The sequence below is a fragment of the Prosopis cineraria genome, unplaced genomic scaffold (genome assembly GCF_029017545.1).
Source record: "Prosopis cineraria cultivar Desert tree isolate PC_DT_omini unplaced genomic scaffold, ASM2901754v1 PC3, whole genome shotgun sequence".
Classification (NCBI taxonomy): Eukaryota; Viridiplantae; Streptophyta; class Magnoliopsida; order Fabales; family Fabaceae; genus Prosopis; species Prosopis cineraria.
The window spans coordinates 43,150,587-43,178,441 of NW_026555334.1; the positions used below are offsets into that span (position 1 = coordinate 43,150,587).

The window sequence follows — 27,855 nt, forward strand, 5'->3', positions numbered from 1 at the left end:
CGCGGTGGTTTTTATTATAATAATACCACTACTAATAATACTAAATAATTTAATTACTGATAATTTTACTAAATTGTTATATATTCTCTTCACTTTCTATGCGATCAGTGTTTTAAAATAACTGACCTCACCTAGTGAATCAAGTAACAACTTATTGTTGCATACAATGTTTAAAAAACAAACAAATTACTCCCTCAATTTTCATATATATAAAAAATTATATTACACAATTTAAAATATCTCACATTAATTAACATAAACATACATTAATTATTTTTTATTATTGTAAATTATGAAAGATTATTTAAGAAATGTGTAATAAATTTTTATTGAAATAGAAAATTTTACTTATAAAAAATATAAGTGAAAAGTAATAATTTCTCTAATAATAAAAAGTGGAGAATACATGTCAACGATACACTTAAAAGAATATCCACTAATTATCCATTGTTACAATAAAACAACAATTAAAGTGGGAGAGAAATTTTTACCGAAATGACAAATAATTTTCTCCTCTCTCTTTTCATACAGGATTACGGAAAAGGAAAAAAAAAAAAACACCTGAACAAAATACATTCACATGTATTGTACATGTTTCATGAACTCCCATCAACTTGCCAACCAAAAGGAAAATGGGCAGGAGAAGCATTAACTGTATGCCAGCCCCCTATTTTACTAGAATGTAGTAGGCCCTTTGGTACAAGATACAGCATAATGGCTTTCCTCGCCTGCGCAGAATCACGTCCATAACCATCTAGACTTGAACACCTACTTGAATGCAATGCAGACAACCGTAGAGCACCAAAAATGGGCATTCATTCAGTTTACATGCAGTTTTTTCGAACGCCCATGAACTTTAAGTGAAAGGCGTGTCAGCACTTCAAAATTCTAATACTCATAACGTCAAGTCAGGATCATCCTCATAATCAAAATCTTGTTCACTAGAAGCCCTGATTCTCTTTGCATCTCTAGGCCCACCTCTTCCCTTCTTCGGTTTGCCCCTGTCACGTACAAGTTTTAAGCTCAAAAATACTCATTGCATGTATACTGTAAATGTTCGCTAACATTTTTAGAACTTAACCAAACATCCATCAGCGGATTACTTACTGCCCATTGGCATAAATTCCACCTTTTGAACGTCCGGGGCCAAAATCTGACCTTCCATCTGAGATGAACACCAAGGGATGAAGACACAATCAAATTTATGACAAGAAAATTATTTATATGTACGCTTCTATAATCTCACCATCTCTAGCAGCTGCAATCTCTTCTGCCTGTGATTGACATTTGAAGAAAATGCAAATCAACGTTAGAACTTCAGAATTCAGAAATAATATTTTCATGAGAAGATCCTGTTAGCATATTTAAAATATAAAATCTCCATAGATAAATAAAACAAACAGAAAATAGGACCTTTCCTTTTTGAAAGGTGTTAAAAAGAAGAGACGGATCAAGTCCAGTAAGATGAAAGGAAAGGCTCATTGAGTTCAGCACCTTGGCCCTTTTTTCTTTTTTTGGCCAAACAGCACTTCAGCTAATGTATTTCAACAGATGCACTTCAGCATGTTCAAGATTTTACCAACTTGAACCTTAGATATGAGTATGACCTGTCAGCCTCCAAGGTTGTATTTAATACTTATTCAATCCTTTGATTTTGATGCTTCTATGTTCAAAGCTTCAAATATTTAGTGCTTTAGTGCAACAAAATCACAAAGATGACAGACAAATCACATCCAGAAATTGGACCCCTTCGGAGGAAAACATTACATTTCTCTTCAGTCCAAATTATATTCAACTAACATCAAGTAATTCTAATGTCAAACACTAGATATGGGGTGAAGGATGCAACTCTTAATCTCAGATAAAGTTTTAAACTTACGATATAATTGAACTGCAGCCATAATGCTCATAAATGGCATCTGCTCCAAATTGTTCAAAATGCAGCCTTAAATCTCACATTCTCTGCCTAACTTTCCACCTGAATACTGCCTACAGACTCCAGATCAAAACAGGAGTCTTCTAAGCAAGTGTTTGACAAGCCAACTTCTAGAACGAAGAAAAATTGCATGACAGGTTCCAAATCAGTGGAAACAAGTTATCTTCTTATCTATTTTCTTCCTTTTTTTTTCCCTCACATTAACAATAAAATATTCTAGACACGTGCTTATAGTCAAAGACAGTATATGGTTGATGTATTTTATTTGTAGCCCAACAATCTTTTTCTTAAATAAGTTTTCAATCAGTCTTCTCTTCCAGATGATAAGCAGAATCAACACGGTCAAACACATAAAAGTACCATCAGTAGTTAACTTAAAAAGGATGTGAAAATTGAACTATAAAGGAAGAAACAGGGTCAACTTTATTATTATTTTTTTCTCTAGCCACAATCAGTACTTCACACTCATAACCAAACATCCTTATTTACTTCTTCTGGCTAATTTAAAATTACAGAATACACACCGCTGGCGAGGTCACCGAAGATAATGAAAAGAGCCTATCCTCAGGCTGAAACTTTCTAGACCGCTTCAAGCTGCCATGAAGAAGTCAGATTCACCGATGTCAATGTCAATCAATTATGAAACATTGTGTCTAAATCAGCGTAACTTGATAACACAGGAACAAATGCAATGCAACTGATATAGACACATCTTTGACACTATATCATATTTTATCTATAAAAAAAATACCAAATAGGAAAAGAAGTCGTCTATTTAAGATGGAAAAATACACAAGACACGTTTATTTTTTTTTTCAAGTTTCAAGCTAGAGCTTTTATACGTATTTCACTGTTTTGCTATGGGCAGCACCCTAGGTACTCCACTTCTTAGCATTTCATTCAAGTCTATTTTATCAGATGAAATCTTGGTAAGACCCAAAAACCGGTGAATCTGGACGACTGGCCGGCGGTGGCAAGTTATCTCTTGATGTGATTTTTTTTTTCCCCCAATCCATGTAACACTCATGATCTAGCCTTCTCCAACCATGAAAGAAAAAAAAAACAAAAAAACAAATAACATTTTGATAGACTCATTCTATTTTTGATGAATAAATGGACATATCAATATAAATTTGAAGAACAAGAAGGAGAAGGAGAAGGAGAAGAAACTCCATACAGTGCAGTGTTCTTTGACGAGGATAGGAACCCTTCAAATCCTTTTAATACATTGCCACACTGTCCCGGATCCTGTAAATAACTTGTCTCCATGTCATAAACCTGCCTTAAATACAAAATGTTAGTTCCTTCATGCTAGGGTCTGTCTTCATAAGGGAGAATCACAATCAACATTGAAACAGAGGTGATTTGCATTGGCGCAATTGAACAAGAAACATATCTCCATGTAATCTGGCATATTTCAGTTGATGAGAATTAACATCTTTACAAATTAAAAGTGAGAAAAAAATATGGTTGCCCAATTGCAATCTTTACCCAGTTTTTGTTGCTTGGAATTTCAGCCAGCATAACCTTTGCCAACACCTGTTGTTTTTTAAAAGGGGCCCAAAAAAAACATGTAGTGCATTTTAACAAGACAGCTATGACCAGCCAAATTTTGGAGAGGTATAAAAGCACACCGAAGAACCTGTGTAGTGTTGAAGAAATTAATTTTAATAACCCATATCAAATCCTAATTGTCTTGACACGCTGTCAAATAAGCATTTTATGATAAGGTATAGAAACAAAATACCCTTATACACAATAGTTTTCGGGCAACCGAAACACATTAAAAGAAGAAGAGGGGGCCGAGAAGCCCTGAAGGGGGTAGAGAATTGCCTGCTTTTCTATGTTACGAAGCTCCTCGTGAAGCTTAGCTCTCCTACTGAGAAGAGAAGCCAACATTGCCGAAGGGTTTGCAGTTCCTTTTTGCGCTGAAACAGCATCAAATATAAATCCAAGGAAAATAACGGGAATCGTTAAAGAACAAGACTGAAGGTTCAAACCAAGGGATGAGAAGGATGAAAAATACCGTTATGGAGCAATTACCTTCGGTTTCCATTTGCGCGGGAAAAGCCCTAAGTTTGCGATCAGTTCAACTGTATAGAAATCCCTTCAAGGGCAAAACACGCCAGCCTTCCCCCGTCGTCCCGATGCATTCTTCTACACCTGATTACTCTGGCTTTCAACGCCACCAACCAATCAAATCACGGCAGCGTCAACCAAAATAGTTTAAGGCCCATTTAGCAGCATGGTCCGAGCTAAAAATGCACTTCAGCCCATACCAAGGGGGCCCAGTACGCTTTGGAAGATTGATTTTCTGCATAAAAAACTGTGGACTTACCAACGGGCACTTGTTTTATAGGTTAGAGGCTTGAACAGCTTAACTTAAAATCTTAAATTTAAACCTCAGAGTACGTAGTAGTATGGTTGAGCATGTAAAACATGTCTCGTCAGTAATACTCATGAAATCTTCTCAAAAAGGGCTTTACCTAAGCGGAAATTTGAATTAGTTTGGAGTAGATTGGGCGGATAATAAACCTAGCATACCCAAACAATTCAGGATACCGGGTGTGAAAGCAAAAAAAAAAAAAAAACTGTAGACTTGAAATAAAATATTTAGTTTTAAAAAATGTATATTTTGAAATTGAAATTGCTTGAGGGGATCTAAAATCTCTAATATTTAAAGTTTTGAGACAGATTTATATTTTTTTTGTTGTTGGAAGAGTTATCTTATCTTATTTGTTCAACAAAACAATGTTGATTTTCTTTTCTTTTTTCGGGGTGAAATATGTTGATTTTCCTTTAGAGCAACGGAGGTCTTGCGAACAAAATTATCCTATTTTTTACACCAAAAAAATATCCGATTTTTTTTGGTAGATTTTCAATAATTTTCAAGGCATAAATTCTCTCCTTGGCAAGTTATTCCATTATTATTTACGTATTTTCAATGAGAATCAATTTAAAGAAGCGGTGTTTCCGTAAAAGAAATCTAGACCTTTTTTGTATTTAAGTGCTACATATATTATGAGTGTATAGTTAGAAGTTTATTTATTTATTTTTGAAAGAGCAAATGAAAAAATTTTAGCTAAGACTATTGACTAGACTTAATTTCAATTAAAATCCTTAAAATTTTAAAATTTTTCTGTATATATGAAGGATTGAAATAAAATTAAAGAGTTTATTAAAATAACCTTGTTATTCCTAACGAACTTAGACGCATGAATTCCTCACATAGAGAAATTAACAAAGATAAATATAACTTTTGGTCTCGATACTTTACTTATGTTTTGTTTTTAGTCTCCATGCTTTTTTTGTTGTTTTAGATCACTACATTTTTGTTATTTATTATTTTCGGTTTCTCTAATAGCAGAGTATAAAGACCTTAAAAAGACTCAAAATAAAAAAAAAAAATAAAAACGTAAGGATCTAAAATATCAAATATATATATATATAGACCAAAAGAAAGACACAAATAAAGTATAGGGATTAAAAGTTATGTGTACTTAATTAACAACTAATATATGAAAAATGAACAGTTAAGTAGGTGTAATGAAAATTGCAAATTCATCATTAATAGTATAATATCATTGTGAATTTGTAACTCTCGTTACACACTTGTTAGTTGTTTATTTTTTGTATATCAATTGTTCATGCATGTAACTTCACTTGATTATATTTATAGTTGTGTTATATTGTTAGTAAAAGTGATAAATTTCACCTATATTAGTTATTTATTTTTTATACATTAATCGTTAACTTTTTGTATGAGTTATTGTGCACCTAGCTTTGTCAAAGATAATAAAGTCATTTCAATCAACTTTTAATTTCATTTCATGTCATCATATGTGCAGTGAAATTGTAGAATTTTATAAGCTTTGATTGAAATCAAGTCTGGTCAAGTGACCTCATTGAAATTTTTCCAAAATAAATATATAAAGTGTCATTATTAAACTTTATTGATATGCATAATCTTATATTTTTTTTATTAAAAAATATAAGGTATTTTTAGCGCTTCAAAAATAATTGATGTGATTTTTCTAAAAGTGTCCATAATAAATAAATCACTTAATATTTATTTTAAAATTTGGGTAAAGATAATTATTTTAGAGTAGAACACCATATTAAATAAAAGTAAATATAAAAAGATAACATTGTTTAGATATAATTAACTATTTTATTGGGGTGTAAGATTTGATTAAAAATATTTTAAATTTTTTAATAAAGAAAATATTAATTATCTTATAATTTAATACGGATGAGTGTATGCTTTATAAACAAATACGCATGCGTGTGGAGAAAACGAATATTTACTTTAATATACTTAACGTGCAGTCTTCAATTTTATCAATGTCATTCTAGATCTGCTTTACAGCACGTTTGGGTTGGATAGAGTGATAAACTTGGAACTTGGAAGGGAAAAGTATGCATATATATCATTTGATTCGTATGAAAATTACTCCTTTTATTTTAATAAAATATTTTAATTAAATCTCACCTCAATAAAATAGTTACTTATTTTTAAATTAAATCTATCTTTTCATATTTATTTTTATTAAGTACTCTACAATAAATATAAAATTACTATCAATAGGGACGCTTTTATAAAAAAAATAATAATTACATTTTAAAAAATTAAAAATATTTTACATTTTTAACATCTAACTCTTCAAAAAATATATTATATTTTTTAACCGAGGGAGTATCTCTAAAAAAAGTAAATTAAAAAATTTATTTTCTTTATAGACATTAGACAATAGAAATAATTAATTATTCTTCTGGTCTTATTTACAAAACAAGGAGAAAAATTTAATTTTATTTATAAAATACTTGTTAATTTTTAATATTTTTTTATATTTTTATTTTTATTAAATGTTTTAAATAAAAATATTGATAATAAAATTTATGAATATCTATTGTGGTTAAATATGAAAACTTATTAAATATTTTTTTAATTTTAATAAAATATATTAAAAATAATTTATAAAATAAGATACTGAAAAACATTTTTTTCTTTTCAATAGAGTGCTAAACCTAAAACCAAGAAGTACAATTTTAATTTTTATTACTGAATGGTCAGATATGCGCATCGTTGAAAGAAAATGTTGAGATACGCGGCGACTGGAACTCGAAGCACGATGCAGCACTGCTGTGGGCTCGTCATAGGGGGATGAATGGGGCCCGAGGACGGTGGAGATTCGTTTACAGAGAACGTCAGCATAGACGTGGCCGTATCTGATAGGTGTAGGCTGATGGTCCCTACCCGCTCAACAAAAAGCAGAGATCCACATCAATTGCGGGGTCAACGTCCCTCAATTCCACTGCATCCAACTTGGCTTTGCGTTGCTACGACGCACCGTCCCTCTCTTTAATGTTGGGGCATAAAACGTATTTTAGATTTTTTTTTCCCCCATAGGATTAGTTCCGCTGCATTTAACCATCTGCCGGATTCGTTCTCTGTTTTTTCTCATAGAAGTTAAAACCTTCCCTTGACTCTTTATAATCTTTAGTCATTTAGCGGGGGCTTCCTCACCTCTCCAAGTTCTATTTTTCTTCTTCTCCTTTGTATTTCTTCAACTCGAAGTTTTGTGATTGTCATCGTCGCTTTTGCTACTGTTATTTTTTGCTGCCAGCAATGTCTTTCAGAGGATTCAGTCGGGTATAGATATCAACTCTTTTATTTATTTATTTATTTATTAGTTCGTCGCACTCACTGATTGTTTGATTCTGACAAATCGTGTCTTTGGAGATATCACTTGGTTTTCTCTTCAGCGATATTTGCAATTTTTAAGCCTGTTCACTCTCCAATGACTCTAAGCTTTCCCAAGGAATTAATAGGTGGATTTCCCATGATTATTAATTTCTTTTAAGGCTACAAGATTATATATTGCGCGTCGGTTTCCTTTATATGAGAATTTTGATGGAACAATAAATCGTTTTACTTCGAAACTTAACTTTTAGAAGCCAGGGTCTTGTGGCAGCCTACTTTTCACCTTTCATTTGATAGTATTATTTTGGTTTCTTGCTTTTTTAACGTAGTTTAGACAATTGCCTCCTTGATTGTTATTAATTTATTACATCCCATCATAAGTAGACAGTTCTCGCAGCTTCTCATAAAACTTTGGTTTTGTTGCGTTACTACAAATCAACCTGTCACCTATAGTCATAACACATTCATCTTGCTTTCAGTCAAATGCTTCATCGGGCATGGGTGTTGCTGATCACAGCAAAAACACCTTTATGGAATTGAAGCGAAAGAAGGTATATCGATATGTGATCTTTAAGGTTGATGAAAAGAAAAGAGAGGTTGTTGTCGAGAAGACTGGTAGTCCAGTTGAGAACTATGATGATTTCACCGCATCCTTGCCTGAGAATGATTGCAGATATGCTGTTTATGACTTTGATTTTGTGACTTCAGAAAACTGCCAAAAGAGTAAAATATTCTTCATTGCATGGTTAGTTTATCCCGTACCTCTCTCTTTCTGTCTTTCCTTTAGAAAGCTGTAATTTTCTATGACCAACGCAGACTGCACAATTAATTACTGAAATTAGGGAGAAACAGCCACTAACACTTGATCTAATATGCATTTCCCTGTGCAAGAAGCTATTTTCGCGCAGCACATGACATACTGCCTGTGATATTTTGTGCTCTGCAGGATGAACTTGCTTGCCATGCTATGTCAATATATGTTTAGTGGCATTCTTTGCAAGTTTTCTGATTATATTTATTTATGATGCCATATATCTATCAGTTTCATGTTCTAGGGCAAAATATATTATTATTGATTTGATACTGTTTTTTTGAAGTTACGACTTCAGTTACGACTTCCTATATCAGTATACTTGAGTTTTCCCCCCAATTCTGATCTCTGAAGCCAAAATTTTCCATTTCATTTTATTTGCTGTTGTCAGACATCGATTTGTTCAGGATCATTATCTTCTGCATTTTAGGCGTGAACTCAACCATATAAATTTCAGATAGGGCTGTTGACTTGCTACCAGTGCCCGTGATTATAAAAGATAGTCTTAGATGAAGCCATGCATGCATGATGCATCTAATCTACATGCTTAAATAATCAGCTCTCTTATTATTAATTAAAACTTCACTCAATCCCTTGTCCGTCTTAGAGTGACTTGAGTGTTTCTTCTTTATACAATTTATTAGTGCTTCTAAGGTTTCCGGTTCATTGTTTTAGCTGAAAGATCAAATTTCAAGTAGTCAGAATTTGTGTATTTTTATCATTTTTAGTATAACTAGTAACTACTGCAGCTACAAAATCCCCCTTAATTTGGACACTTCTTCATGGCTAGTTAGTTCTAGGGACTTGAGGCCTTTGCACAACCTAATTTGGAGACATCGCTGTTAGTTGGAATGTGTGCTGTTGCGTACCAAGAAACTTGAGTGAGATATTTTATGGTTTGAGTCAGATACCTATGAATCAAGTATAGGGTTTTAAATGTTTCCACCTATTTGTTCTGGGAATAGCAAGGAAGGCTGTTCTGACCAATACTTGCCTATAATGTCTGCATAGTATTTATTATGTACCCCCGATACTTTGCTACATTTTGCTACATCGTTTATTTCAGTTATCATTTGCATATCTCACCAGGGTTGGTCGCCCGTCCTGTTATACTTGTCATTGCAAGTGCCTTTCCATGAATATGCCATTGAGATATAATCCTTAGTGATGGATTATATGATATATATATATATATATATATATTTTTTTTTTTTGTCAGGTCCCCTTCAACCTCTCGAATCCGTTCCAAGATGCTGTATGCCACATCTAAAGACAGGTTTAGACGTGAATTAGATGGTGTCCACTATGAAATCCAGGCTACTGACCCGACAGAAATGGATCTCGAAGTGCTCAGAGAACGTGCAAATTGAAATTTCTGTTTTCTGGGCTACTTGTTACAATGAGTTACTTTCCGTGCTTTGTCATGCGTAAAGCATATATATAGCCCATATGGCCCCGGAGATATGATTATCTTTAGATATGAACCTAACGGCTTATAAACTGGGCTTGTGTCAGTTGTTGCTACAAATTTCAGTTTGCTTGACGGTTCTCTGTGAACTCAACATTGAAAAACCTAATATGCCTTATATTATGGAAGTATGGTTGTTACACCATATACTAGTGAAAAAAGAAGGAGAAATCTAAATTTTATTTGCCTCATCAGTAGATGCTTATGGAAGCCTAACTAAGGTTTTGAAGCAAAGAGATGCCGTGGTAACTCTCAATGGAGTATATAAGCGTGGCATCTGTACATTGCGAGCAATCAGACAAACATGTGCTGAGCTCTTGCACCGGCTAGGTGTCTGCAGGGCACAGCATCTGTCATACGACTTATATCAAAGTAAAAAGAATATGGCTCGTTTTAACTTTATGTAGAAACCCTTTAAAGAGGGAAAAGGAATTTAATGCTTCTAGTTAAGAAATAATGGAAGGGGTCTTGAGTAATTGCTCGAGATCAGTGCTTGGAATAGCTAAGAGAATACTGGAGATAAAAAAGACTGTGGGCTGTAGTCTCTATATGGTCGTTGGAACTCGAGATATTTTTACAATGATGAATCAAATAAGAAAAGGTAGAGCCCAAAAATCCTTCTTGGATCTAAATTTGTCCAATTCAAAATCCCTGAACGATGAATTGATTCTTAAACGCTAATGATGCTGTAGGAGAACCCCAAAGTCAGGCACCATAGCTTTTAGCTGCTATGAAACTGAACAAGCTCTGTGGACTGTAATCTTGTGAGGAAACCTTCAGCTGGGACAACGAATGTAGTGGCATTGGGTCCACAAAACCCAATTACGTGTCCTTTTGAGATCAGTAATGGAATAAAAAGGCAGAAAATGCGAATGTGCCGTTGAGTTATTTTTCCATGCGGGAGTCTTGAAATGATACTGAAGTGTCTTTACTCGGGGTGCACCATGTTTGGTGATAAAAAAAAAAAAATGTAGTGGTTTCAACTTAATTTTCTTCCCTTTGATCAATTCTTAGCCCTTAGGCTAGGCATGCGGTCTCAAACAAATAAAATTTGTTGCAGCAGCAATTATGTCGTCTTCTAAAACGTTCAAGTCAAGGGTATTAGGAAAATCTGGGTGAAAATGGGATCTATGAATAAATAGCTTTAGTGGCAAGATGAGGTGGGAGTTTGTGTGAATAACTGAGTGGCATCAATATTTAACGTCACGCAAAATGTAGCACGTGTCAGGATTAGTGGTTCTATTAGAAAAAAATTTGCTGTTCTTATCCTCACTTGGATTCAAACATTCTAACGCAGCGGATTTGCAGAGAACGAAAAAAAATTGTGAGAGAAAACGTGGGAACAGAACAGTAATGGGAAAAATGTTTATTAATTAATCTCTGAGACTAAAGTTACATTGTGATATTGTATTAAAAAAAAAAAAAGCTACAGATAGGCAGGCGAAAAAAGGAGGAGAAAGCTTGATCAAAATGACAACTAACAAGACTCCTCTGGGCGCTAGCAGCACTCTACGTTGATCAACTTCCTTCTAGTTCTTGATTCTCACCAGATATTTCCTCCAAAGATCTTCCCCTCGTCTCAGGCACCAAGAAAGTACAGAAGAATCCCAACACGCTAACGACGCCCAACGCAATAAGCGAATTCTTCACTCCAATCCCCGGAGGGTACCCTGCGTCTGTCTTGCTTGGGTCCTTGCTCTGTGCCAAATACAAGAACCCAAATGCACCCACAATAGCTCCCAATTTTCCCGACGCCGACGATATCCCGTGGCAAGTAGATCGGAATCTAGCCGGGAAAACCTCTGCCGGTACCACAAATGTGGTAGAATTAGGCCCAAAATTGGCAAAGAAGAAGGTGAGGGAATACATCACCACAAACCCTATTCTATTTCCCCGTGAGTCCAGTGGTCGTAAGGAATGGCAAGAGCAAACATAAACAGAGTCATGAAGAAGAACCCGCCCAGTTGAATCCAAAATCTTCCTATTCTATCAATGAAGGCCACCGTAAACCAGTACCCCGGAACAGAACCGCAGAGAGCAATCAGTGTTTGAGCCTTTGCGATAAAGAACATCTCCTCCAGGGCATTCATGGTCTTGGCTGGAGGAATCCAACCAACAGCGCTGAATATATCTTTCTGGAACAGATTTTGGCTGTAATATGCAATGTCAAGCAAGAACCATGAGCTTGTAGTTCCCAGCAAGTGGAGCCCATGACGACTCAGAAATTCCTTGGAGAACATCCCATACGGTTTAACCCTGTTAGGCTCCTCCACCTTAGGCTCCGATGCAATTTCCACCTGGAGAACTTTAGCCATGTCAGCTGCAGCTCGCTCGGCATTCTTGGCGACGAGCGCAGTGTAACGAGCAGTCTCCGGCATCTTGATTCTCGAGTAAAAAGTCAAAACAGCAGGCACCGCTCCCGCCATCAACATCATCCTCCATACAAAATCTGCCTGTAGAACAGTTGAACCTGCTGGATCAACCTCGTAAGTTGGAGCTGGAAAATTCGACTTGAACGCACCAGACAAGATGATTGCGAGGATACCAGCAGCCAGAATTCCAAAACCCTGCATCGCAAAGACAGCAGAAATGAAGGCACCCCGAGTCTTCTTGCTCGAATACTCTGACATGATGGTAGCAGAAAGAGGGTAGTCTCCGCCAATACCAAAACCAAGCCAGAATCGGAAGAAGCAGAGAGTGACCATCACCGATTTTGACGTGTGTCCAAAAGAGAGGCCCGAACAAAGAGAGCATATGATCATCGTCAAGAGAGTCATGCCGTACACTTTCTTGCGCCCCAATTTGTCACCCAGCCACCCAAAGAAGAGCTGACCGGAGATGGTTCCGCAGAACGCGACGCCGTTAACGGCGGCCGCCACATTAGGAGGCAAAGTACCGGGTTTCGGTGAACCTTCCACGTAGTAGTATACGCGGCCGAGTAACTTGGTGACCAGGGATATGCTGAACAAATCATATGCGTCCGTGAAGAAGCCCATTCCAGCCACGATGATGGCCGTAAAATGATACCATTGTGTTTTCGCAACATCCAGTGCATTCAGCACTTGTGCCTGATCCCCGGCCATGAGCGGCAGCCCTAGTCACGAGTTCCTTTCTCTGCATAATCATGAGTTTCTTGATAAGTATTTGCGGCTCAACCGACACTAATGGGAAGCGAAGATTCCATTATCAACAGACATGCACACCATGTTGGCATTTTGTTATACCTGTGATCCATGGATCACTGAGGTCAACGCCACGGGGGGAAAAAAGATCCGAAATTCATGATTAGATTAACGGTAAGAAAATGCCATGATCCAAGGCACTTCTAGTTTCAGAACATAATGAGAGCGGTTTTTAATGGAAGAAAGAACGCGTTGCGGTTGATAAGTAAAAAGGAAACAACCCTACCCAGAAAGGAAACCCAAATGAAAAATCATGACAAAACTAATCAAAGTTTCCAAAAAACAGCGAGTTACTAAACTCTTTGTTAAAAACAGAACAGATATGGGGACGTGGAGACGAATATGTAGAATGCAAGGAAAACATGTAATGGTTGGCGTATGATGAAATGTGAAAGAGAAGAGGGCATGCATGGGGGAGAATGTAAAGAGAAAATTAAAGAAATGGAGTGAGAAGAAGGAAGTGGAGGAACGTACCTGTGATGAGTGGGAGGAAATGGAGAAAGGAGAGAGTGTGAAAGGAGTGAAGTATAGAGGGAAGGAAGAGGAGAATAACAAGTGGTGTGCGAAAAGAAGCGAGAAGAAAGGGGATGGATTTATAGAGAACCATATAACACATTCTAAGGAACAGCTCTTCAGATATTCCACGGGCATATACTCCCACCATTTTCGCCACCCTCTTCGCCCCAGTCAATCCTTCCTTTACGACGTCGCTTCCCTCTCCTTCCTGCTCACACTTGTTCGTCTTCTCTGTCACTCTTCAGTATTCACTCCCTCTCCCTTTATCACCCGTGTGTTCCAGAGCCATGCCTGCTTTGAACCATCCTCTGCGTTCCTTCTTCGTATCATTTAGTTGAATGAAAGGGAATTTGGTTTTTCTTGAGGTTCAAATATCTGCCCACACTGTAATGAATATTTGCATACTTATATCAAAATGTAATAAATATATCTGCCATTCATGACATCGATCGATCCTATTTTTTTTTTTAAAGTAAATTCAATACCTTTTGTGTTATGTTTATACACATCGTCACGGACTGTGTATTCAGTTTTATTTAATTTCTATAAATCAATTTTGGGGACCGTTTTGAGTTGGAGTAATTTAAATTATTATTATAATGAAACGGTCGAGGGACGTACGTAGAACGGTAGAAGTATAATGGAGACTTCTACGGCCGCGCTTCAATTGCACCCTTTTTAGTTCTTCCCGGCGTTCGTGTCATCCGCCTTTGATGACAATGTTCTTTCTTGTTTAAACTACACATGCATCAAATTATACATTGCATTGATTGAATCTTTATTCAAAAAATAAATAAATTTTACATTTCATTGAATCTAACTTTTTTTCAAAAAAAATGAACAATCAAACTTATATTCATCCTCATTATATGGTTCCATGACTCTACTTTCATTACCCTTTTATGTTCCTATCTTTTGTGAAATTATACAGCGAACTTGTTTGAATTTCAATTGAATATAATTAATTAATATAATTAATTATAATTATATATAATTATGTAAAAATGTAATCTGTTTGAATATTATTTTTTAAAAATTTATTTTAACAAAATTAAAAATGTTTGGATGATTTAGTCAAAATCAATTTTAGCAATACAAATTATCATAAAAGATATTGTTTTTTAAATTAAATTATTAATAAAATTGTATATAATATTATTAAATTTTTTAAAATTTATTTAAGAAATAAAATATATTGTTTAATTTATATATTTGATTAATTATAAAAATTTAAATTATATTAATATTTTTTTGGCCAGAAAATCATATTAATATTAACATTCACTCTCTCTCCTTGCACGTGCTCTCATCCCCATCCCATGGTCATTTGCGTTATTAATTTAAAACCTTCCACGCCTCCTCTCTTCTTCTCAGTGCTTTAAGATGTGAGAATGCCACACAAAGGAGCCAGACTCGCGCCACACATCCTCTCAGATCTCTTCTTCGGACGATCGTCAATGGATATGTATTTGAACTCCTTTTCCATCGACAATCTTCTCTATCTCTCCAATGCAGACCTCACTCCTCCTCCTTCTCCGCCACCGCTAGTTTCCTCCACCACCACAACCACAGCTCTCTCCGCTGCAAAACCCATTTCACCACCACCACAACCACCAACCCTCGACGACATAGCGGAGCTGGAATGGCAAATTTGAGAATGCAGAGACATGGCACAGGAAGGCATAAGATACCGTGACAGGAGAGGCCAAAAATGAGAATCTGAGAGAGGGTAATATTGGTTCTAATGGTAAAAATTGATTCAAAGAAGCTCTTGGGGGCAGCTTAATCAAAAAAATGATTTTTAGCTCAAAATATTGGCTGTTTGGATAAATTCTATTAAAATTGATTATTCTACCTCAAAATTGATTAGCTACTCTATCCAAACAGGCAGGTAGGGCATGTGTGATTGCGTTCAACCTTTTTGACTGTCAAATATCCTTTTGAAAAATTATCACTTGACAGAAGCTGGTTGGGTAATCTTTTTTTGTTTTAGGAAGTCTACTTCCACTGCTTCTAAAACTCAATTTGCCAAAAGCTCTTTTTTTTTTTTTGAGCAAACTCAATTTGCCAAGAGCAAATATGTTACTTTTTAAGAGCTACTTTTATTTTTGAACAATTTTAAATTACTTTTTAATTACAAAAGCTAATTTGAGTTGTTTCCAAAATAACTTTTAGACTTTTAGTTAATTAAACTGATTTTTCAAAAATATATTCAAATACAAATCATGTTATAATGACTAGTTTTTATAAAATTAATTTGACTAACTCTTGACAAGTTAAAAACCAAAATCCCAGAGATCATCATGCGTCCCTCCAGTAAGAGAGCAACCATCGATTGCCCACACCATAATCCCTCCTATTTTTACTGTAAGACATTTTCTATAAGATATAAATAATCCTTATTATAAGTGACTTGATATAAAATTAATTAATTTTGTTCAATGTTATTCATATTTAAAGTCATTAACTAATAAGTTAATTAAGGCAAATTTTAAACATTTTTATTTAAATATAGATAAAAATTTATTTATTATTTTTAGACAAAATTAATAATTGAATAATTTCTCTTTAATTCTAGTATCTGTCACGAATCACATCTCAGGAAACCTCAAGTAGTGTGGAGTTTATAAGTTTAAAGGGCTCTTCCTTCTAATAGATTAATCTTTTGGGATAAGTAATTCTCCCTTTGAGTTTGTGCTCATCACATCGGTACTTTTATTAAGAGGCTGATGTCATAGAGAGAACTACTCATAGAAGGTTTTGATTGGCCAAAGGTCGAGTGAAGTGTCATAGAGTGAAGTCGCTAAGGACATCACCTCTTGATGAGGTGATATTATCACAAGTCTCACATCGAGAAGTCTCACAAGTGATATGGGGCTTATAAATTTAAAGAGTTCTCCCTCATAATAGGTTAATCTTTTAGGATATATTCTCCCGTTAGACTTGTACTCATCACAATATCTTATAATAAGAATAAAAGATTTAGCCGATTCAGTGAGTGGTTATATATATTCATTGAATAAGTGTCTCATGTGACACATTATCATTTAATTTCATTGAAAGACGGTTTAAGATTCTGTCATATAATTGTTTTAAATTTTTGGACAAGCTACCAAATATTTGGTAGTTTGTAAGTATTCTAATTATGATATTTGTTTTGAATTTTTTTTAAAAAGATATATTTTAATAATTTTTAAATATGGATGAAATATAATGACTATAATTGGAATACTTAGTTTAAGTGACGTAGATCACTCATTGAATCCTTGGAGGAAGAATCGAGAGAACCCATTATGTGCGCACGTACGTGGCCTCCAACGACGGAAGATTCGGATCGATTTGAGTGCTTAATTTGAACTTAGAAGTTTGGGAGCGCGTTGTCGTTTGAAGGCGCAGCATGGTATGGTTTCCTTTGAGATATAAATGAGTGATGAATGGGAATTCCCAGCTGGGCATGTAGTGAATGAGGAAGGCAGATCAATGACCTTAAAAAATCTCGAGCATAAACTATCATCATCAGGAGACCGAGTGACTTCGGTGGACGAGACTACACACGGAGAGAGAAGGTGTTATTGTTGGCTTCAAAATGAAGATTCGAGAGCTCATGTGCGAAAAGAGATGTTCGTGTGTGTAATATACGTGATGCTAACGCAAAGCCGCATGAGGAGTAGATTCGGGTGGACCACCAGCTGGCAATTGCCAGGTCCACCTTCCCTCATCTAATTGGCTATTTTTGTTCCATTCACTGAGTATTTTTATCATTTTATTTTTGCTATACACATATATTGGCATTAATCAGTACAAATAAAAAGTTCCAACGCCGATAAGCCATCCCTTTCAAATAGAAGTAGAACACGGAGGAAGGTTAAAAAGCACAAACTTTTGCCGTGCTATATATAAACTTATATTTTGTGAAGTGATGGAAAGTATATAGACAGGCGCACATCATAAATATATATATATAGATAGCTTAAAAATCACAAACCTTGATGTGCTATATATACCCTGCGGTGCGCCACATGACGTGATTTTCGTGAAGGTGTTAGTGTAGAGTGCATCTTCATTAGATTTCCCAACTCTTGCTTGTTTAGCTGATCAAAATGCCTTCATCACGAAATATGGAAATGGAACCCTGGCACGCCATGGGGTTCGTGGGCTGGTGCTTAGCTTCTTTTAAACCCTTTAACATTGCGATTAGATCACTAATGTGGACCATCATTATCATTATTATCCATATATATATATATATATATATATTTGAGAACAAGAGGAGGGGGAGGGAGAGCAAAACAAACAAGGGGCGTGCTGGACTCGGAACTCGGAACGGAAGTCATAACAAACTTGAAACGAAACGTACGTGAGATGTGAAAGGATCGCATATTAAATGCGAATCTTTTTATTGCACCATATACGTTTATTAAAATTTTCCCTTTTCACATTCATTAATTAAACTAGCACAATCAAGTTTACACCATTAAATACACCATCACTATGTCGGATATACTACTATCAACAAGAGCATTAAAAAATCTAATATCTTTATTAATCTTAATTGTATTTCCTGATTTGTGTGAACAATTATTTATTTTAATTTCTAGCAAAAAATTAATTATTTATTTCTCATAAAAATGTTGGACGCAAGTTTATGGATTGGGTTAATATTGGATAGCTTGGGAAGTAAAGATTCAATCCGTGTTGACGTCTCCACTTGTCTCTTTCTGACCTCTTGTTACCTGGACATAATTTATTTGATATACCTTCTGATTTTTGGTAAAAAATTATTTTTTTCATCTAAAATTATAAAAATTTTTTAAATAAAATCACACATATTAATAAAATTTATTAAATATATTTATAATTTTACTCTTACAAAACAAAAATATAAATTTTTAAAAATATTTTTTATTTAATATTTTATTTATAAAAGAATATTAAAGAGAGAGAATATATATGAATGTTAATATTAAAAAGTATCATTAATAAAATTTTATTTTTAAAAAAATATTTTATATTTTGAAATGTTAATTTTTTTAAAATATTATATAATGTGAGATGGAAGAAATATGAAATACAAATTTGATATACTGAAAAGATTATATAATCCTACTAATCTAGTGTTGAAAATTGAAATAGGGTGAAGAACCATTTGAAAGACAGTGCCATGTCATTTCGATACGTTCAGTGGTGGTGGCAACTGAAACTGGAAAGCCCCTTGGTCATCAGGAAAAAATTGGCCTCCGACGTAATGTCCCCTGAAAAGTGGATAGGATGAAATTACAGGTAAAACAAAACAAAAAAATGAAAACCCAACCAAACTCCCTCACCAAAAGAGAGGAAAAAAACAAAATAAAAAAAAAAGGCTCCTCAACGGGCCTCCACCAATATCGTGTCATTCACGGGGCATCACCAGAATCCCTCACTTTCCTACACTTCAGAGTCAGGCCTCATCTTATATGGGCGTCTTAGGACATGGCATGATTCAGGGGGGAGAATAGTGTTGGATTACTCGAGTAACACAACGACACGTCACTCACGTTTCCCGATTTACACATGAATTGGCAAGCTTGAATTATTGTGATTTCTGCCCGGTGAGTTTCGGAGAGTGGTAGCCGTTTGAAATTATTTTTATTTTATTATTTTAAAAATTAATATTCTACAGAATATGTTTTGAGAATAAAAAAATAATAAAAATAAGTATTTTTTCATTCTCTCTTATTTTTTAGAACAATAATTATAGAACACTTAAAAGTTATTTTTATTTTTCTGTTTTCCAGAACAATATTTTATTTTTTTATTCTCTAAAATATTTTTTAAAAACACATTATCAAACAGATTTTTTTATTTTTTTATTCTTGAGAATAGAAAACTGTTCTTAAAACAAATTTCAAAAGAGGCCCTAGGTGTCCCCACTTTTTTTTCCCTCTCTCTTCAATTCTCAATCATCATCATTAATTTTATTTTATTAAATAAATTTATTTAAATTATAAATTTGATAAAGGGTGATGATTGAGAAAAGGACAGAATTCAGAGTGTTTTCACAATGCACAAATTTATAGTTTTCAATTTCACCACACAAAAGTAAAATAAAAAAAGCCATGGCACAATTGAAAAAGGAAATTTAATTAATTAAGAGAATTACATTAGGGTCACTCAAAAAATTTATTCACAAATAAAGATTAATACAAAATACATTATTGTTAAAATAAAAATATAAATTAATTTTTTTTAAATAAGACTTGTTATTAACTTTGGTGCGAATAAATTTTGCAAACGAGGATTCTCTCAATTAATTATTATGATTGCGGGATATCCTTTAAATTGCGCAAGCCCCTCCCAATGGACTGTATGTTCTTATCGACCATGACATTTCACGATGCATTTCTCATGGGAGTTGTGTTATTTAATTATTGGCAGATGTATTTGTCTCAAAAGTTGTGCTGTTATTGTTAGCCTCGTGGATTTCCCTTTCGATGCCAAGAAAGGGAGAGGGGGAGTTTTGGTTGACGTGATTGGCTGTGCGGTTATATTATTCTTCTTCAGCTACGAATAATATACAAAAAGTAAAATATGGGGAGAAACAAGGACTTGCATTTTAGTTTTTATTGACAAAAATATGGCAATATGCTTGGGACGATTGGACCCATTGTGCCTGGGTGGAGAGGAGAGATAGGAGACGAACAAGAGGCGATGAAAGGATTGAATGAGAAGGACAAAACGAACCGTGCGCTAGGAAACAAACTCGGGAGAGGTCAAGCTCAAGAGATGGTCCAAATATTCAGCCCCCAAATCCTCCAAGACAAGCACGTTCTCGGAAGCATGGCCGTCCCTGCAGCAGGAGCTGTTACTGTTCCTGGGCTTTTTAGGATTGGACAAAGACGACGACGACGACGACGACGACGACGACGACCTGGGTCTCAGGCTGTGCTTTCTCTTGAGGGCCAACACAGGCGACGAACCTTCCTCCCATGGCTTGCTCGCCATCCTTTCCAGCGATTCCCTCACCACCTGCTCCGGGAAATTCAGCACCGCCAGCGACCCCTTCATGCAAAAAGCTGCCTGGTCGTACGCCAGGGCCGCCGCCTCCGCCGTATCGAACGTTCCGATCCACACTCTCACCCCGTTTCTCGTGGAGTCCCTTATCTCCGCCGCGAATTTCCCCCACGGCCTCCTCCTCACTCCCCTGTACGGCCTCTTGTCTTTCTTACTGCTGCTGCCACCACCCTGATGTTGTTTTGATGTCGGCGATGAGGATGCATTATTAGTATCGGCCACTTCCACTTGTGAGGAGACTTCTTGCGATTCAATTGCTCCCACAGAACTGTATTGAGAGGATGAGTGGTCACTGGAGTTGAAGGTGAAGAAGTCTTCCCAGCTGAATGCTTGTTCAGAAACAGAGGAATTGGAATTTGCAGGGGATGGCTCTTGATTTTGGAACCGATGAAGGAAGAAATCCATGTTGCTGGCTGGCTTTGAACGACCACACGCCCCACTCGCTTCCTTTTGTACCGATCACTCCCAAAACGAGGAAAATATCATTCAACTTAGAAACCCGTGATTTATTAATTAAATAGAAAAAGAAAGGAAGGAGGAAGAGAATTCGAGATTATTGGCGAGGGAGGATGTGTTTAGTTTCGTGTCATTATCGATGGGCTAAAATAGGAAGGACACGAGGGCTGGGTGATCAGTCCCGTTATCGTTAGGATTAGATATAGAAAGTAATTAAATATGGAAGGGTATCTATCGTCTCGATTAATTCGCACGTGAGTCAAACATTGTAGCAACGTGGGCAGCTCCAAACGGACACAAAACTTGCACTTCTGTGGAATCATTCGCGAGCCCTGCCATCACACTCTTGACCGCCCTTCTCATTGTTTTACATGTAATCCGTTAACCTCCTAGAATCAATTCTTTTTTACTCATTGTTGTTTTTTCTAAATTATGGTTGCACATTATTATTCATTCTAATTTTTCATATCAATCGTATAATTATTATGTGTTTTCCAAATTAAATATCATTTTTTAGTGACATTTACAGTGCCAACACATGGAAATACAAAGAGGAAAACGACGTGGTCTGATTGAGTTTCTTGCCCAGAACAATCTTAATTAATCGTTCTCTTAACCGCAGTACATATCCATATTAAGAACTGCTGACATCAAAACAAATGGGGGAACAACCGATATTGCTACTGTGACTTTCAAAGAATGTTGAATGACGAAACGGAAAGTCCAATTTCTCCACACACACACAAAAGAAAACTTCCTTTTGTTAATGTGTAATTGTTAAAGTTGCAATCGTCTTCAATTCATCACGACGATGAGGACTAATCACTGATCACCTACCAGAGTAAATTAAAATATATGTACGTAAACGCATCCCCATCTTCAAAGAATAATTAGTTACAACTTGTATATGTTTGTATCCGATCAATTTTTCTTTGAATTCCAAAAGAAGGTGTGTGTAACCATGTAATCTTTTTTTCTCGATCGCCCGGAATATATATGGTAGTGATGCATCAGGCGTACGTGCCCAAATTCTTTTATAGGATGCTGTGATTGGTACATGTTTAATTGATAACGAAATAATATTCATAAAAAGAAAGCTTTCCCATTTCTATTTTCTTTTACGTTGCACTTACTCTGTACAGCTGGCTAAGTTAAAAATAAAGACCATTTCAAAAACCAGTCAATAATAGCCTTCCACGGATTCAGTTCTAATGCTTGAATACCGCCTATCAGGCCCTCAGAATATGTCTTCAAGTTCTCATAGGCAGGGTTCTTGCATTAATATATGACAAATATTATAGGCAGCATGCAAACACAATTAATTAAACTTCAAAACAAAGCTCCAATTTTATTTATTATTTTTTTTTTTACGACAAAGCCCCAATCTTATTAACAAGGTCCTCGGACCATTATTTCAGCTTCCACGGACCGATCAAGTGTCGTTATGTATATTAATAACTTTTAAAAAGAAATCTATGAAAGGGGTAGTGGCATTGCAATAATTGAAGATGAGAAAGGAGAACGCAAAAAGCTTTGAACGAATTATTATATTCTGAAAGGGAAAGCATTAAGACAAAGCAGGGATTAAAGTATGAACAACTTGACCAACAATAATAACGTAATGGGTTTTAATTTTATTTATTTATTTAAAAAGGGGGTAGGGCAATGCATGCACCCTCTGCAACTGGGCAGATATTTGACAATTTACTTCATTCGATGCGGCCATTTTTCTTTCTTTCTTTTTTATGTGTGCGGGACGACAAGAATTTGAGTTGGTCAATCAGATCGTCTGGCTTTTATTTCACATTCAAAGACAAAGTACAAGACATGTGTGAAGGTGACGTCAGACTACGTGATTCTTTGTTGAATAATTTCACCTGTCTTGAATTACGAGAGCAAGGGGCGGAGCATGCATGCGCCAAGTATTAATGCATCGTCGTTCCTTCAAATTTCTACTCTGTCAAGTTATTCTGCCAATCTATTCTCTTACTACTATAAAAAGAAAATTTAATAATATACATTTTGTAATTATAAAAAAGTAAAACATTATTAAAATTAAAGTCAAAAACCTTACGCAGCGTTTCTTATTTAAAATGTTATCACTTATAAATTATTTTTTATTTATAATTTTAATAATAATTATTATTAAATAATTAAAAACAAAGAGGTGGTGTTTCCTAAATTTAGGAATGCCACTTTTCTATTTTAATAATTAATATATGTTCTTTAATAATTAAAATCAAAGGGGTGGCTTGCTTTGTTATTATATTAACAATTTATTTTATCATATTAAATTAAGATTTATTATAATAAATACTAATAACTAATATATAATATTATTTAATAATAAAAGGGAGTGTGGTGGCATTTCTAAAACTAGTAATTACCACACCTCTACTTTATTATTAATTAAATATTTTTATTTTATTAAATTAAATAATTATTTAAGCATAATTATTTAATTAGTATTAATAATTAATAATAATTATTTAATAAAAGTACAGAGGAGGCATTTTTTAAATTTAAAAACGCCACTTCTCTACTTTAATAAATAATATATATTATTTAATAATTAAAATCAAATAGGTGGTGTTTCTTAAATTTAAAAATACCACCTCTTTGCTTTGTTATTAAATTATTAATTTATTTTTTCATATTAGATTAGACTTTATTACAATTATTTAATAACTATTAATAATTAATATATAATAGTATTTAATAATTAAAAGTAGAGATGTAACATTTCAAGAGCTTAAAAATGCTAGCTCTCTAATTTATTATTATTTTTGCATTTTCTATTAACTTAGATGATTATTTTATTATAACTATTTAATTAGTATTAATAATTTATTATAATTATTATTTAACAATTAAAATCACAGATTAGGGATTCTTGAATTTAAAAATGCCACCTCTCTATTTTGTTATAAATTAAATATTCTATTTTATTATTATACTTACTTTTATTATTTATATAACTTTTTTTATTAATTAATAATAAAATAATTGGACTATATTTAATTCAGAATTATTTCTTTTGGAAATATATTTATGTTTATATATTTTTTATTTTTTCAAGCATTAGGATATTTATTTTATGTTAAATATTACTTTAAAAATATCCTTAGGTGGCGTTTCAGTTTCAAGAAACGCCACATAAAGGTGCTTTAATTATTTGCTCATTTATTTTATTTTAAATATTATTTTTAAAAGAATATTTTATTCAAATGCACTTAGGTGGCGTTTGGATAGTCAAAAGACGCCAGCTTAGAGTTTTTAATATATTATTATTTTAATATTCATTTTTCTTATATTTATATGTTTTACGTAAAATTTTATTTTTTAAAAGAAAATATTATTTAAGTCAACTTAGGTGGCGTTTGTAGGGTCAATAAACGCCACCTAAGAGATTTTATTTATTATTATTATATATATATATATATATATCTTTTTTTCATTTTTTTGGTTATTAAGTTTTTTTTATTATAATTTCTGTTTAAGAGAGATGGAGGTTCTTAAAATGCTACCACTTAAGGAATTTATTTAAAATAAATTGAAAAGCTTCATGGAAATGGTTCTTACGTTTAAAAAAAATTCATAATAGGTGGCGTTTCACACTAAATTAAACGTCTTTGTGGCGTTCTCTATCTCATCCTCTTTGCTGAGTTGAAGCTTGCCAGCTTCACCTTCTTTGCTTGCCCGCTCTACCGACGATGACTCTGCTACTCCGTAAGTCTCTCTCTGCCTTTTCTTCTTCATTTTCTTTTCTGAAGCGTAAATGGGACCTTGTATTTCCTCTACTCCAAATTTGAACTTGTCATCGGTACCAACTGGTTGAAGATCTGACGGAATACGCGTTTTAAGTAATGATCTGGGTTCCTCACTTCCTCTATCTCTTCTATTTCATGTCACAATTTCATGAGTTTGTTGTCTCCCTTTGCCTTGCAAACTACAGTAAATTTGGTGGCTGAGGCTTTTGTTTATTGTTTATATTTTAGGAATATGAATTCACAGCTTGAATTTTGTTGAGTTTGCAACAATTTTTCAATAGGTTCTTTAGTTTTTCTTGTATAGAGCATCAAAAGTAAAGATGTTTTGTTTGATGAGATGTTTCCGTGTAAAATGTAAAGTTTCATTCAGCTGAAGGAGATAGAGGGTATTCTTCCAGGCCATGAGTTCGCTTCCGTAGGTGACGTTGATCTTTGTTTTCTTTTCTTATTATTGCTTGTATTGCTTGCTATTTTAATAATTTAATTGTTTAGTCATGGTCTGAACTCTGATGCTATATGACTTGTGGATAAATCTAGCGAATTCAGATTTTCCTTAATTTTGAGTCTGCGATGCCTTGTAACTTCTGCATGCTACCTATAGTAGGGGGATCTTCCATTAGACGGTTCAAGTACTGTTGAAGCTTTCTTATGAAAAGACTAGTGTAAGCGAGATTAATTTCTCATCTTTGAACTACCAACACGCGCGCGCGCGCGCGCGCGCATTTTTACGTTGGACAAATGACTTGCCTTGTTTTTTATTACACAATACGGATTTTTTCCCTGGATAAAGCCTTCTGAAGCTCTCTCAGCTGTCTTGCTGGACTGGAATGATTTCTTTTTTGGGATGAAATGTTGCAAGTCGATTTTTGAAGTCCTCTGGATCGCACTTGGAATGATTATTTTGGTGTAGCCGAAGAACTATCAGAGCAAGTGATGAACATGAACATTGATAAGGCAGAGCATAGCCTAGAAATGCTCATGCCATTTCTTGCCAAAGTATTTGAGGGGTAAAGTAAACTTCCTCACTCACCACATTCATACAGACACACACGTTTCTGCTTCTGATAATTGATCAAAACTTGGTCTTACATCCATCTCTCAATCTAAAATTAGTAAGTTGCAACACGAATGGGAATGATCCCATGACAACCACGGTTGTGATGTGGCTAGACAAAGTTGACGGTATATTTAAAATTCTTTTATTTAAATTCAGAATTATCATAGAATCAATGCACAGTTAACTTTTATATTTAACTGTCATTAGGTGATATATTTTCTATTAAATTAAGAGGGTTGACTGTAAACTTTTAAATGCCAGGAATATTATCTGCACACAGCTCCAACTTTTAAATGCCTTGATTTCTGGTTCTCTTGGGTTCTCTGTATTGGAATTTAAATCAAAATCGATCTTATGATCCTCCAATTTACTTTTTGTTAGTGTTTGTTAATTGTCTTGTTTTTTCATTTTCCGTTTGTTTCATGTACTTGTGTGATTTTGGTATGGCCTGGGAAATCTTACTCTTGATTTCCTTGGCTCTTTTATGTCTTGTAATCGTTTATCTGTGATATATTTGTCTTTCCTTAGGAAAGAAAAAGGAATAATATTACGTATAATGCAGCTTTTTATTATAAAAACATATTTGTAGATTTTAGTATAAAAAGAAAACAAAAGTATATTCGTGTTCGTTTCTTGTGGCCTTTTGCTATTTGCATGACTTCAACGTTTTCCTTATACCTTTATAAGCTCCTTTATAAATGAAATTTTCTAGTTAGTAAAAAAATCTACTCACCCATAGTCGCATATATACAGCTCACGCGAATCAACTGATTACCATTTGTGTTTACTATATATATGACTGTAGTTATTACTCCTTAATCCCTAAATAAAGAGTATGGGGATGCATGATGGGAATTTTTCATGTCTCCCTTGCAGCATATTGAATTTGTTCATCTACCATTAAAATTAATTTCTAAGTGAAAATTGTATATGCTCTGCAGGTATAGTAGTGGGATGCCAAGTGATGGCTTGTTGCTTTGAAGAACACGACTCAAGTCAAGTTAGCTTTTCTTTGGTGTTGCAATTTCCCCCATTTTATTCTACCTTTATTATATAAATTACCATTTTTCCCATTTTATTCCAATCTTTATTACCACATTTCTAATCCGCAAGTTAGACTTACTACTCTGTCCTGAAACATTCTCATGTCATAATTAATGGAGCCTATTTAGTTTGTTATTGATGTATTATATCTCAGTAATTTATGTTTTTTATTTATCCTTAATTTTTATTTTATAATCTTGCTAAATTTGTTGAAGTTTTATATAATTTGAAATTGATTATTTACTTATATTAATTGTGTAAATAAAATTATATATTTATTATAATGTTTGATTTACTAAAAAAATTTATATATTTAAATTGATAGCTATATTAAAGATTATATATATTAAAAATTAAAGCTTGTTAATTTTTTTTAATAAAAAAGAAAACGGAGGCGGCGTATCTTATGAAGAAACGTTACCTCTCTTTGCAGGGGGAGGCGACATTTATCCAATAACTGAACTCCACCTTTCTTTTTTTTTTTTTTGTTTTAAAAAGGGTATTATATGTGGCGTTTTTTGAAGGAAACGCCACTATTGCTTCCAATCTTATAGAACATCCCATTAATTAATAAATCATCACCTAAAAATTTAGATAATTTTAAAATTTGCAGTGTTTTATAAATTTCATGAAATTAAAATTTTAAGCATTATTAAAGGTTTTTTTTTTGTAGCAGTGCCTATTCAAAAAAAAAAAAAGACTTTACAAAACTATTGCCGTTTAGAAGAATTATTCTGATAATTTGGGTTTGGCCGTTAGAATTTGATGATTGATCACTGAAGCTGACTCAGTAATAAGATCTGATCACGTAAAATAAAGGATTCAGACTTTATATATGAGAGGAAGAAAGTCACGTCGGAG

General features: G+C 34.1%; 4 protein-coding genes and 1 long non-coding RNA gene across 6 annotated transcripts; 2 read left to right on the plus strand and 3 right to left on the minus strand.

The window, feature by feature from the left end:
* Positions 1 to 421: 421 nt before the first annotated feature.
* Positions 422 to 4,132, minus strand: LOC129304938 (uncharacterized). The gene is made up of 7 exons (XM_054944788.1): positions 3,980 to 4,132; positions 3,770 to 3,864; positions 3,114 to 3,214; positions 2,461 to 2,530; positions 1,247 to 1,274; positions 1,108 to 1,165; positions 422 to 1,001 (listed from the first exon to the last, which is right to left on the minus strand). The coding sequence occupies exons 1-7, from the start codon at positions 3,990 to 3,992 to the stop codon at positions 896 to 898; spliced, it is 471 nt and encodes a 156-aa protein (XP_054800763.1). The 5' UTR covers positions 3,993 to 4,132; the 3' UTR covers positions 422 to 895.
* Positions 4,133 to 7,342: 3,210 nt separating this feature from the next.
* On the plus strand, positions 7,343 to 10,064 carry LOC129305708 (actin-depolymerizing factor). Of its 2 annotated transcripts, none has more exons than XM_054945718.1 (3): positions 7,343 to 7,589; positions 8,120 to 8,385; positions 9,541 to 9,682. In XM_054945718.1, exons 1-3 carry the CDS (start codon positions 7,566 to 7,568, stop codon positions 9,614 to 9,616), a joined length of 366 nt encoding a protein of 121 aa, XP_054801693.1. In that variant the 5' UTR covers positions 7,343 to 7,565; the 3' UTR covers positions 9,617 to 9,682. The 2 variants fall into 2 exon arrangements, with proteins under 2 accessions (XP_054801693.1, XP_054801692.1); XM_054945717.1 differs by having other exon boundaries at positions 7,348 to 7,589; positions 9,671 to 10,064.
* Positions 10,065 to 11,303: 1,239 nt separating this feature from the next.
* On the minus strand, positions 11,304 to 13,491 carry LOC129305707 (inorganic phosphate transporter 1-4-like). Its single transcript, XM_054945716.1, is given in 2 exon segments — positions 11,304 to 11,814; positions 11,817 to 13,491. Coding segments are annotated over 2 exon segments (1,563 nt in total). The 5' UTR covers positions 13,003 to 13,491; the 3' UTR covers positions 11,304 to 11,437.
* A 6,700-nt stretch (positions 13,492 to 20,191) lies between these two features.
* LOC129307027 (ethylene-responsive transcription factor ERF094-like) lies at positions 20,192 to 21,107 on the minus strand. The gene has a single exon (XM_054947882.1). It carries the CDS (start codon positions 21,070 to 21,072, stop codon positions 20,344 to 20,346), a length of 729 nt encoding a protein of 242 aa, XP_054803857.1. The 5' UTR covers positions 21,073 to 21,107; the 3' UTR covers positions 20,192 to 20,343.
* A 3,609-nt stretch (positions 21,108 to 24,716) lies between these two features.
* Positions 24,717 to 27,129, plus strand: LOC129307345 (uncharacterized). The gene is made up of 2 exons (XR_008592342.1): positions 24,717 to 24,852; positions 26,892 to 27,129. It is a non-coding gene; the product is annotated as an uncharacterized LOC129307345 (long non-coding RNA).
* The last annotated feature ends 726 nt before the right edge of the window (positions 27,130 to 27,855 follow it).

Excerpts from the sequence above, each read along its gene's own strand:
- LOC129305708 (XM_054945717.1), top strand. The coding sequence starts at position 7,566 with ATGTCTTTCAGAGGATTCAGTCGG. Across the intron at positions 7,590-8,119 it reads CTTTCAGAGGATTCAGTCGG|TCAAATGCTTCATCGGGCAT; the intron begins GTATAGATATCA and ends TCTTGCTTTCAG. Across the intron at positions 8,386-9,670 it reads AAAATATTCTTCATTGCATG|GTCCCCTTCAACCTCTCGAA; the intron begins GTTAGTTTATCC and ends TTTTTTTGTCAG.
- LOC129307027 (XM_054947882.1), bottom strand. The coding sequence starts at position 21,072 with ATGGATTTCTTCCTTCATCGGTTCCAAAATCAAGAGCCATCCCCTGCA.
- LOC129304938 (XM_054944788.1), bottom strand. Across the intron at positions 2,531-3,113 it reads TCGTCAAAGAACACTGCACT|CTTGAAGCGGTCTAGAAAGT; the intron begins GTATGGAGTTTC and ends TCTTCATGGCAG. Across the intron at positions 1,166-1,246 it reads GATTGCAGCTGCTAGAGATG|ATGGAAGGTCAGATTTTGGC; the intron begins GTGAGATTATAG and ends TGTTCATCTCAG.